This window comes from Cyanistes caeruleus, chromosome 3 (genome assembly GCF_971803275.1).
Source record: "Cyanistes caeruleus chromosome 3, bCyaCae1.hap1.1, whole genome shotgun sequence".
Lineage (NCBI taxonomy): Eukaryota > Metazoa > Chordata > Aves > Passeriformes > Paridae > Cyanistes > Cyanistes caeruleus.
Genome location: NC_141703.1, coordinates 59451663 through 59463861, shown reverse-complemented (window position 1 = coordinate 59463861; position 12199 = coordinate 59451663). Strand labels below are relative to the sequence as shown.

At 35.3% G+C, this 12199-nt stretch overlaps 1 protein-coding gene across 5 annotated transcripts in view; it reads right to left on the bottom strand.

Moving 5' to 3' along the window:
* Nucleotides 1–12199, bottom strand: part of DGKH (diacylglycerol kinase eta) — a 156134-nt gene that overhangs the window by 35850 nt on the left and 108085 nt on the right. For all 5 annotated transcript variants that reach the window (XM_086881204.1, XM_086881205.1, XM_086881206.1 and 2 more), the window contains 8 exons: nt 11863–11969; nt 10648–10773; nt 9549–9651; nt 7689–7851; nt 5180–5288; nt 4736–4875; nt 3088–3172; nt 641–726 (listed from right to left, as the gene is read on the bottom strand). In XM_086881204.1, coding sequence (XP_086737330.1) covers nt 641–726; nt 3088–3172; nt 4736–4875; nt 5180–5288; nt 7689–7851; nt 9549–9651; nt 10648–10773; nt 11863–11969 — 919 coding nt within the window. The remainder of the gene's footprint in view (nt 1–640; nt 727–3087; nt 3173–4735; nt 4876–5179; nt 5289–7688; nt 7852–9548; nt 9652–10647; nt 10774–11862; nt 11970–12199) is intronic.

Here is a 12199-nt window from a genome sequence, read left to right as displayed (position 1 = left end):
TGCTTTTACAAGAAAAAAAAAAAAGATGTAATGGTATTCAGATGTATTTTAAAAGATTCCGTGACTAGTCTTTTGCATATGATGTTTTTTCATAGAGAAGGTATACAGAGAACAGCTCTGACTTCAGATTATTTTGCCAAATTTCTCTCATTTCAAGATGTTTCAATTCGGGGAAAATATCCCATTAATATTGTAGATCAGTATTGATTGAACTGATATAGACTGGAATACAACAATGCTACCTAAGCTAAAATTCTGCTTCACGCTGATGAAATTGTTTGTCCTCTAAACATATGCATTACAACAAATAGCCAGAAGGAATGCATTGTGAAGCAGATCACATCTTTGCATTATTTAGTTTCATATTTAAGTCACACATTGATTTGGAATGATTTAACACCATTTTATATAGATAATGTGCGATTATTGCTTTAATTTAGAATAAAGCCATCCATTACAACTGTACCATCTAAAAATTTTGCAGAAAAGAAATCCACTCTAAAAGATATAAATCAAGATATATTAAGCCAAGCCAGCTGGCCATCCATAAGAAAATCAGGCTTAGACAGAATGCTATTATGGTGATGATGTTACATGGGGAATTTATCCCCCACATAGTACATAAAACTAATTGACTCACTTGGCAGATGATATGACAACTGAATGCTGATCAGAATTGAGAATTTTTGCAAGATGAGCAGCAACTGAATCCTCATAAGCAGATATCTGAAAACAGAAAGAAAAGAGACTTCATTCCAGCAGTTTAACCCAAGTAGTGGGTTTAAACACCTCAAAAATAGCAAGATTTCCATTTCAGATCTAATACAAGACCAAGTGTCTGGCAACAAAGATTCTATGTGCATACTGCATTTTATGTGCTGGATTTTAAATATTCCAAGTTGGACTGCATCTGAGATCTTGCTCCACCATTCTTTTCCTATTGTAGAGAAAACATTATTGCTAGGCTAAAATCAGACTGTGAGGCAGAAAATAATTTACCTTCTCAGATTTATAACAACCTACAGTATTATTATCTAATATCTTTTACTTCTAAAATAAGTAAAGCTTTCCTCAAACAAATTGCTCAATGAGAAAAAGAATAAATTTAAAGTTTGCAGTTATGATCTGGAATTTTCACTTTACTGTCAGGTGGACTCTCACAGACAGGGGGTACAAAACCACAACTGACAGAGGCTGCCAAACTTGTATAATGTTATCAAAACCAATCCTCAAGGAGCAAACCATTTAGGGCTTAGCCTTTACAAGAACATTAAAAATTACAAATTAAAAAATACTAAGGAAAATATTTGGACTGGATCAAAAATGAATCCTCATACACCATACCTTATCTCAAAATAGCTCTGAGTCCAATTTTAAAAGAAAATTCTAACAAAAGTCCAAATCCAAAGCTAAAAATAAATGCAGTCTGGCAGCTCCCTTTAAGAATCTCTTGAAATCTCTTACCATGCTTTTGTTATTTATTTTGGACAGACAGATATACCACTTCAGTTTTTTCTCCTAAAACCCAGCCTTCATTGTAGGACTCTGACATTGAATCAGTTTTCATTTCAAAGGAGAAAACAAAATATAAACACCTGATCTGTAAGAATTAACTACAGTTTTTCAAACATCAGTACAAGATTTCTGGAAATCAAGTGGAATTAGTCTCCTGAAACTGCAGGAGGAAGGAAGGGGAAAATGAAAAGAATGAAATACGTACTTCCATTTGCTTTGCAAACTGTGGTATAATCCAACACCTACTACAAGGTTAATTTTTTTTTTTTCTGAAATAGCTTAACTCAGTAAACAATGTAAAAACCCCATTAAAATAGAGATTGAACAGGATACTCAAAAGCAAACAGTTTTGTCCAACTCAAGTAATGACAGGTATTATAGCCTACAGAATACATTTTCTAAAAAGAAGTTTTATATGAGCAAGCAGTTCCTTCCATTTTCAGAAGGGGCTAAAAAAAGTTTCAAAGCCAGAAATAACTGGAACAAAATGATGATGAAGACACACTTGAAAATTTTAACTGTCTTGAAAAATTAGGGGTGATAAAGCCTTGATCTGCATTGCTGACATCAGAAGCAGAGCTGTGTGCAAAGCAACCCCCTTAAAATCTCAGCTTCTTTGCATCTCTTTATCCAGCAATCCATCAAAGGTTATAACCACCTTGCCAATTAAAAGAGCCTGAATAATTAAATTGTTCAAGAGACTACTGATTAATTATGGCTTCTCAAGTACTTTTGAGCTACAGTTGATATGCATTAACTTTCTTGGGAATATATTATTTTCTCCTTTTCAGTCAAAATTTTCATGCCAATTAATTTGATTAAAGCATCTCCCTCTCTCGAAACTGAAACCTCATCAGCTAGTACAAGCAAAATTCTAGTCTGGAAGACAGACTAAGCTTTTCTTTGATGAAGCTTAGGATTTTGAGCTCTCTCGAAGAACAAAGAGAAAGTTGGGTGATATCACCTGATCAAACTCAAGCTGCAAAATCTTCTGTCTTTAGGAATACAGCCCTTGCCTCCAAAATGCTGGGGGCTTTTTTTCAATGCTTAATCCAAACTCAACATAGCAGACATTTGCTTTTATATATTAAAAAAATACCTTATTTTACAAATAATTATGCATATTATCATAGTATATATATATTATTATACAGTAATATAGCACTTTATTATAATACTATATTAAAAATTCTATATAATATAGAATAACATGTAAGAATTACCTAAAATATATAGTATTATTATATCACATAATAATATGACACTACATTACACTCTTGTCTAACATGATACATAAATAAGCTTTCTCATACATATTAAAATATACATATACATGCAGGAAGAAATTTTTCAGAAAGCTTTGCTGTAGACTCCTTTTCTTCATTCCATCTAGGCAAATAATACAGAACTGGAAACATTACTTGCTTGAGATATACAGCAAGAAAAGGCCTTAGTTCAGTTACAAGATCTCAAAACACCTATTTTTCACAGAAATGCTTCAGTTACGGCTACTGACAATCCAGAAGTGCCAAGTTAAGTACACAAAACAACAAAACAAAAGTAAAAGTGCACCTGGCACTCCTCTGACTCTTCTGCAGTCGCAGGAAGAATAGAAGGCTTTGCTGGTAATTTCAGTTCATATGACATTATACTCCACCTGAAAGAAACATAAGTTTCCAGACTGTTAGTTTTACATTCTCTCTACTATATTAACAAAAAGAAAATTCACTGTCATACCACAGAACAGCTATGTATAAAAAAAAAGCAGCTTAATTTGTAGTTGTAAACTGTATTGGGTGAACTAACTGAGATTAAAGGTAATTATTTGTTTTATTGCTCAGATTATTTTTAGTGATTTGATTATCAGTCTCATTTGTTAAAAAAAAAACATGGGACATTCAGTATAGGCAATAAGGATTTTCTGGAACAAAAACATTGACATTACAAAAGAATTTGTGCAAACATGCTACAGAAGTCAAAGGAAACTAGACATCTTCCTGAAGAAAAATCTTTAAGGTGACATTAGCGTTCCATCTCAACTAGAGGAGGCAGCATGAAAAAGCAAATGATGAAGTGTCTTCCTTGACATATATATATATATTTTTTTGTCTGGTACAGGACAGCACTTGACAGCACAGATAGTATGAAACCACTAATAGCAACAACATCTTTCAAAGTCTGCTGAAAAGAACACGTAATCACTGCAGATGGGCCTTGGGAGCAAGTCCACTGAAATTAGACCAAAAAATTAAACAGAGGATTTTTTCACGACAGAAAAAGGGAAACATGATTTAATCTAAAAGTTGTTCAGAATCTGAGGATCAGTAACAAGCATTTCTCTACATACTTTGCAGCAAAGCAATCAAGTAGTCTGCAGAACAGCTTAAAATAAAAAAAGGCTTTATTCTCTACTTCATAAAAATAACCTAAAGTAAAATCCCTTGTGATGACATTCAAGTGTTTTGTAACTAGAGGAAGAACAGAAAAACTCATGAGAGAAAGGAATAGCATAAGAAATACTCCTCCCAAAAGCAGTGCTAGACTTACATTGTAACAACATGACCATCATCATGTCTGATTTTTTTTTTTTTAAATAGGGATTGCTGCTTTTCTTTATGGATGAAAATAACACGAAACAAGGAGTGGGAAGATCTCATTTTTTTGACAAAGAGAAAGCCTCAAACAGAAGTATTAGTCATGGATCCAATTAGCCCAGCATCTTGTCAACAGCTGATGCCTCAGGAAAGGGTGAAAGCACTCAAGGTGAGTTTTCCCCACATCCAAGGACAGAGAGCTCAATTGTTTTCTAAATAAAGATGCTATCATTAATGGTGTCTAATAAGCATGCATAGAGTCCATAAAATTGCTCAAATCAGTTTTGAACAGACACCATTTCTTAATGATCACATCTTCTTGTAACAGGCAGTTATGCAGTTCCTTCAACCGTGCAATGTGGGTATCTGCTGTCAACTTTTGAACGTGTTTGGACATCACACTTCCCAGTTCCATCAACCATTCATCCCTCTGACTCTTTAGCTCAAAAAGCAGGCTAAAGGGCTGTTCCAATTACAACTGCAGCTTCCTTCATGATTAAGACCTGCACTCAAAAACCAAACCCACTGAACACCAAGTCTCCAAGATGGATTTTAGGCCATCAGAAACCCAAATAAATACAATATAAATCTCATCGTAAGTGATGTATAAGCACATTTAGTTTTACCTGTCTAACATTTTTGTGCTGGCTCGTTCAAGCTTTTCCAAAATTTGAGGAAGCTGGGTATCATCATCACAGGATCCTCCCCAACCAAGGACACGAGCAAGGTCATTTCCAGTACCAAGAGGTAACACTCCCAACTGACACTGAAACACAACACAGGAACAAATCTACTATTGAAAACTAGAAAGAAAATATAAGTGGTTACAAATGCATGTTATTTCAATCAACAAATGTTACTTTCATAGATGATGTCTAAAGCCTGAAAGTCAAATTGTGCTATTCTGCTACAATTCATCCTGTTTATAACCATGAAAACCTTCATTAAACAGTAACTATTGAGTTTACCCCATACACAGAGATACAACAAATAACCAAGCCAAGGAAAAGGTAAGCACACAAAATTAAGCCTAGTCAGTCTAGGAGAGGAAAGTAAATATGCACACTTGCCTGCTTGTGCAAGCTGAGCTTATCAATTTCTGACAAGACCCAACCCACGCTTCCATCGCCACCACACACAAGGATCCTGAAGTTGTCAAACTTCTGAAATAATCGCAAACTGCAGAGAAAATGCAGAGCTAGTTACATCCATTAGCAAGAGAGCAGTGACATTCATTAGCAATTGTTACAAGAAAATATTATGCACAGCATTTTTATGATCCTTTTACTGTTGTGGGGTATGGGGATACAACCATCTACCTAATTAACCTATCTGCAGCCCATCTGTCACTGTATATTCCACTTATATTGACATTTCTGATAAATAACATGCCAAGTTATTCTTTAAAAAAATCCCTTGATATTGTTTTCAGGATTTTATAAATCCAATTTTATTGATTTTATTAGTATTTTTTAAAAAATTAAAAATTAAGTGATAAAATTGCAACTGCTCCATGCTTCTCACTTCAGCCAGAAGCATAATGCACCACTGGGGATTTTTCACAAGAAAAGGTAAAGAGAGAATGACAGGATGTGCTCCACAATACAAGTGGGCTTATGTCAGCAGGGGGCTAACTAAATGTAAGGACCACTGAGAGAAATTCTTAAACATAAGGTGATCACAAAAATACAAGAAAAAATAATACAAGTATTTCATATTATATCCTTAAAGCCATATGTTGCTTTGCTACCTATTGGTCTTCCTCCTGTTCTCTGACTTTTAACACCTCCAGAATATAACATTTGGACAGTACAGAAAAGGAGGACAAGAGAGACAGAAAATGCAGAAAGGTGAGACACAGAAGAAACAGGAATGACATGTGAAGAAACAGCAAAGAGGTAAAAACAACAGGGACTTTAAAAACAAATAAATAGTAAAAATAAAAAATTGGAAATATGAACTCTTAAAATACTAAAACCAAAGATATTTATTTTTAATGCATGTTATTTTCCAGAATATGAATAATTTCTGAATCAGTTCTAAAAGGAAACATTTTTGAAGCATTTGTATGTTTTCTAGAGAAAATAATGTCACTTGAATACGATGGGCACATACCTATTCAGAACAAAAGAAGCAGATATTTAAGAGGAAAAAATGTTGATACCAGAGCAATTTATCTTACCCCAAGAAAAAGGAGAAAACCCCTAGAAATACACTGTCTCATAGAATGCACCTCTGCTTTTTAGATCAGCTAGAAAGAAAGAAGTGCAACCTGATGGAATAACTGCTAAGTTATTCCTCTCCTTGGAAACTCTGGGAGGAGTACTTAAAGAACCCAACATGAACTGCAATTTCTGTGCAAAATCAAAGTGAGCCACCTCAACCATGCTAGAGCTATATGTCGGAAGAGAACTTGCAAACATGTTTTTCAGACTGTCTCCTTTCAAAGATTGTCTAATCAATTAAGACAAATGTTATATGTCATTATAATTACACATATAAAATGCTAGCTAAAAGTGACTTAGATTCAACTCAAATTATCAGGGTTATAATGAAAAGAATATTACAATTCAAAGAGTTACGATATGACATGTCCATAACACACAGTACCAATTATTATAATCCACAGCTGTAATCAATTATATTTTTATTATTTATGCACTGCTTGAATTGAATTTTTGTGGATTTGTTTCATCTACTTTTTATCATTAAATATAATTCTTTGTCTTCACGAGTACAAAAATTAGTGCTTCTAGCTGCTGAAACTATTAGGACATTTAACCACATCACTATATCTGAGTGTGAATTCAGTTAGGCAACAGAAATATAGGCACCAATTAATCTTCATGAATGTGCAAAGATGCTTGAGTTGTGGCTACCACTATGCAAATTCCAACACTATCTCTCCAACAATCAGTCCTTAGATTTTGGGGAGAAATGCCTGGTGATTTTAATTGTGTTCTTGCTCCAAATTCTGTGGGATGGTCATTTTCTTGACTATTTGCATATGTTGCATAAACCATATTTTGGATATGGCTTTCACATGAAAAATTTTTCATGTACTTGTTCAATACCCACTGCAGACCCCTTCTACTGACATTTGTCTTCAGAATTTTAAAAGATACAGAGCACATTTAGACAATAGTTTTATTCCACAGCTACATACAAAAAGGTCAGAGGAATTTCAGAATTATGCATGTGAAATGGAAGAAAAGCACCTGGGCAACTGTGCAGAGAGCCAAAATCAAAGTTCCTGTGATACAGGAAAACATCTGAACATTTATAACAGTTTTGAGCCTTACCAGATTACAGAAGTCAAAGCTAGCCAAGAGCTTTTGGGTTTGAATTTTCGAGCCTTTCTAGAAGGAAAATGTTATCCTACAACCCCTTCAAGCACCAGAATTTATTTTGAAATTCTGCTGTCTCTTAGATTTTAATTAGGAAGCCAGAGTAGATATTGGTGGTAGAATTATAGCAACAAGGGGATATAACACTATAAAAAACAAGGGGAACATAACACTACACTTTGCACCTAATTCCCTTGTGGAAAGGCTTGCTCAAGATTTCCAAGGTCATTACCCTAAGTGAGGTCCTCCATTCATTAAATCGAAGACCTGAGCTGGATTTAACGACTGTTTGAATCGACGAAGAAACTTTACTCCCTGATTGTCTCCACTCTTTGAGTTAACAAAAACTAAAAGAGGACTGGCACAGGATGGCGGGCATGTGGCTTTCCAGAAACCTGTAAACATAGTTAGAAAGAATGAAATAAATAAGGTTTCCTAATATGAACAACACAAAAAGAAATCATGGGAAAGAGGAAGATAGGGATGAAGGACAAAAGGAGTACATTTTATCATGCATAATGTAAATGCTGAACTGAGCATTAGTCCTGCAAGGAAAACATAATTGTACCAAGATTTACTAGCCTTTTTTTTTTCTTTTGGTTCTGGCATTTTCAGTGCCTAGATTTAGTAAAATCCTGAAGACAATAGCTTTATTATTTTTCAACTGCTATTAACCTTTTAGAATACTTCTTAAATCTCATCTTCACAGATTATCACATAATTGAATATATATTTTAGTTACAAGCGTTTGGTTTTCAATCTTCTTTTGCTTTAATTTTACTGGGTTGAACTGGATCATTCATGTCTGTTTGAACTTTTTAAGAGCACTCACAGATTTTAAAAGTTACTTGTACTCAGTTTCTCCCAGGAGGAGAGACTTCATGTAAGAGCCTTTTTTCAGACTAAGGTTACACTATAAAGTATAACAGAATCACTGAACAACAAAAGACCTTCAGCTGTGTTTCAAAGCTTATTAAAGACAGTGCAGGTCTTAACTAATTACAGCAGGCTCTCTACAAAGTCCTTAGTCAGAAGCACTAATGTGACACTGTTGCTGCTAACATGACCATCCATGGAGGTAATGGTTTCCCAGCAACACTTCAAAATCAGACATCACATGTATAGGTTTTGACATTTGTCTCCGGCAGTATTAAAATTATTATGTTGTTTTCAATTACTAAAAAAAATACTAACGCTACAAATAAAAAATTTCATTAAGGGATGCTAATTTAATTCCACATTATAATAATGCTTAATTTCAAGTAAGGCTTGATTAATTAATTTAAATGCCAAGAAAACTAACTTCACATATTGAACAATCTTCCTGGCACGAGTAATAAATGACAGCATGATGTCTAAGACACCACAAACCAAATAAATAGAGTGAATACCTACAGCATACAAATAACTTTTACTAACTTCATGTAAAAAAATTCATTGAATTCCATTCAAATTGTTGGTCTACTTTGCCATCAACACAAACTATAAAATTAAAGCAGTTAAGATTTTGTGGTATTTCTTTTTTAAATCCACTCTCTGCCTTGAAGTGCAGTCTCCCACTGTTATGTGTCTCTATCCTGAACCACCAGAAAGTATCTCTGAGTTTTGAGCATTTTCTGGGTTTTTATCTGTGCACTGCAGCATTTTTACGCTGCTTGTATTTTAAAAATATAAATTAAAGAAGCTACGGAAGCAATTCCTCTCTTAAGCCTGGTAAAGTTGTTGGATCTGAGCTGTTCAGCTAGCTTATCTCTGCATAACACAAAATTACCCAAAATTTGAGAACTCACAGAAGGAGTGGTGTATGCCAGTCAGGCATCAGCCCACTTCATCTGAGGACTCTGATCATTCACTCGAAATGTTTGTAAGGGTCATAAGTAAAAGGGCAGAAAATTTCTGCTGGGGCAACTTTAAAAAACATGACAATACAATAATTCTCTAAAAATCTACATAGAAAATTATACTTCTCTCTAAATTTGCAGAGTGCATTCACCTGCTCAGCAGAAGGATTTTTAGCCTTGTTAATTTGCATGGATCTCAACAGGCACTGGAAGTCCAGAGGTATCACTGAACACACTACAGTACTACGTACCATCAGAGTCTATACTGTTTAGTGCTGTTGGAGGGATGATCGATACCTTACATTGGCCAAGTGGACATTTTCGAGGATACAGATCTTTACAGGCCGTGTGAACCTACAAAAGAAACAAAAAATTGTTTTCCTTCAGCAGAATTTTGAGGTGAAAATACAACTGATACTATCTTATCTATGTAGCAAAAATGGACTCATATATAACATTTGGGCGTTGAGGGAAAAGGAGTGAACCTAGGGAAAAAACCCAAATGTTCAACCACAGAGCCTTGTCACTATTTCAAGAAAACATTATTTTGGAGAACTTCATCTTCAGCTTCCCCTATAGCAGATAAGAATTATCCTTTCAATGGAAACACTTCCCCCATCCCAAAGTTGGGCCCAATAAACTCCATATTGTAAAGGTCTCTTCCACAGATATTGGAAAGAAAGGCACATGCAGAGGTGGCTGCATTTCACCTAAATTTCAAGCCAGCTCTGGAGATACCAATCATTTCCTGCTGCTCACACACAAAGCCTTGGACACTTATCTGCCACAAGCTTCAACAATAAATAAACTTTTGACTCGCATAAGAAACACATCTTTTTAGACAAGTTCATAAAATTAAGAGAAAGCTATATATTAGGGAAAGAGTGAGTTAGAAAATTTCAATCAGCAACCTACAGATTGTCCTGAAGAAGAGAAAGTCAAGATTTTGCAGTAATAAACAAGTTAGTCCATTAATATTAATAGATATTAATATAACATATTACTAAAATATTAATAGGGCAATAGCTACAATAAAAAATACAAGAAAGTATCATATGATTATTAGGTGTAAGGAGCAGGGACCTGGACATTCAGTTTACAGCTAGAAGTAAGCAGAGAAAACACATTGGATAGCTATTAAAGAAAAGCTGCATCTGTGGGTGTATTAAGAATTAACTGTGCAAGTAGGACAGTCATCAGAAGTTCTGAATGCTTGAGAGACCTGAGTTTGCAGAAGCTGCCTGATCCTATTTAATCCAAATGCCGGTTGTGAAACGACAAAACAAAAATAATGGCAAGCAATAAAGCTGTCAAACTGTGAGATGCTTGGATGTGGTTCAGCACACCTACCATAGCTTTACACCAAAGGCACTTCCAATCTTGCAGGCGTAGAACACTGCCACAAGTCTTGTCGCAGACTGCGCATTTGGCACTGACGGGCAGGTTTCCCTCTAACCACTGGTGAGGCATAGCTATCTGTGGAGAAGGAGTCATTAGAGTTAAATACCCAGAAAGAGAAATTAAAGGCTTTTGTCTCTCAAATATAGGTGGATTCCAACTATTTCTCACAGCTGTGCCCTTTCATCAAAGAAGCAGGTATGCTGGTCAGCCAGAATAAGGGATACTGATGCTCAGAAGGCAACAGTGATGAATGGACCATTCCACGTGCTAGGAAGAAAACATGACACCTGAAGAAAGGAGACATGTCTCACTCATGGCAGTGACTAACCATAACACAATGGGGCAGTTAAGTCCAGAGACTCCATCATACAAACAAGTTCCCACTCGGTTATGCTGACTACATGACATAAACCAATAAAAAATACCTAAAATTCATAAAAATAGGCAGAACAGCAGAATTCCTCTGTCGCTTCACTTACCCACTCACCATGGCTGGTTAAGTCACAGCTCTATAAAGCAGTCCCAAATGCAGTGCAAACCTTTACTCAGTGCACTCTTTGTCCCATTAATACCATGGGCAACTCAGGACACTCAGGTGTTCAACTTAGTACCAGCCTTCTAGGAAGAAGCTTCACACCCGTGGTTCATACACAGCTGTGTTTGTAAAAATAGTCCATTTATCACAATCAACCTCTCAAAAGCTTTTTCTGTTTCTCCTGCTATTTTTGAAATTCCTGCTTTCATTGCCAAAAACCCCTCCCAATTCAGTGAATTCCAAACGGCCCTCCTGGGGAATTGCTCCAGGTAAAGAGGACAAAAAATAGATTGCCAAAACAGCATGGTAACGGTGTAAAAAACCACCTGTGCTTAAGAGCAGTAGGAACTTCTGGGAGCAATTCTCCAGCTGCAGAGTTTCTCCACATGTGGCCTTTAAAACCTTGTAATACATCTGCAATCTAGTGCCCACAGTTGTAGACTTGTCTTGTGATTTAGGAATACAACTTTTGCTCTAAATACCATGTTAATCCTTGAACAGTGTTCAGGGAAATAGCCACCTGCCATTAATTTCAATGGGTCATATGGCAATATTTCTGTGGTTGGGCTTTTTTTTTCTCTAAAAAAGAAACAGTTTTGGAAAATAATGTAAATATGAATAGTACTTACACCGTCTTCATCTTCAATGATATCTTTTCCAATTGAGGCTAATGTAGTCCATTTGCAGTTATTTGTTGCTCGGACAGCACATCTTTTATGTGCTTTAAACTTACACACTGCAAGACACAGATAAACATATATATCCTGTCTTATTTCCTGTATTTCAGTAATACACTTAAATTTTAAAAATTTAAACACAGACATCCCATAAAATAGCCAAGTTCATGTCACTTAGTGTTGCATACATTACACAAAACAACTAAAAGAACAATTTAAAAGAGAAAGTTCATAATCACTCCAGCTTTAACTCTCTAAACTGGGTTTAACTTAGTTAAACTAACTACTT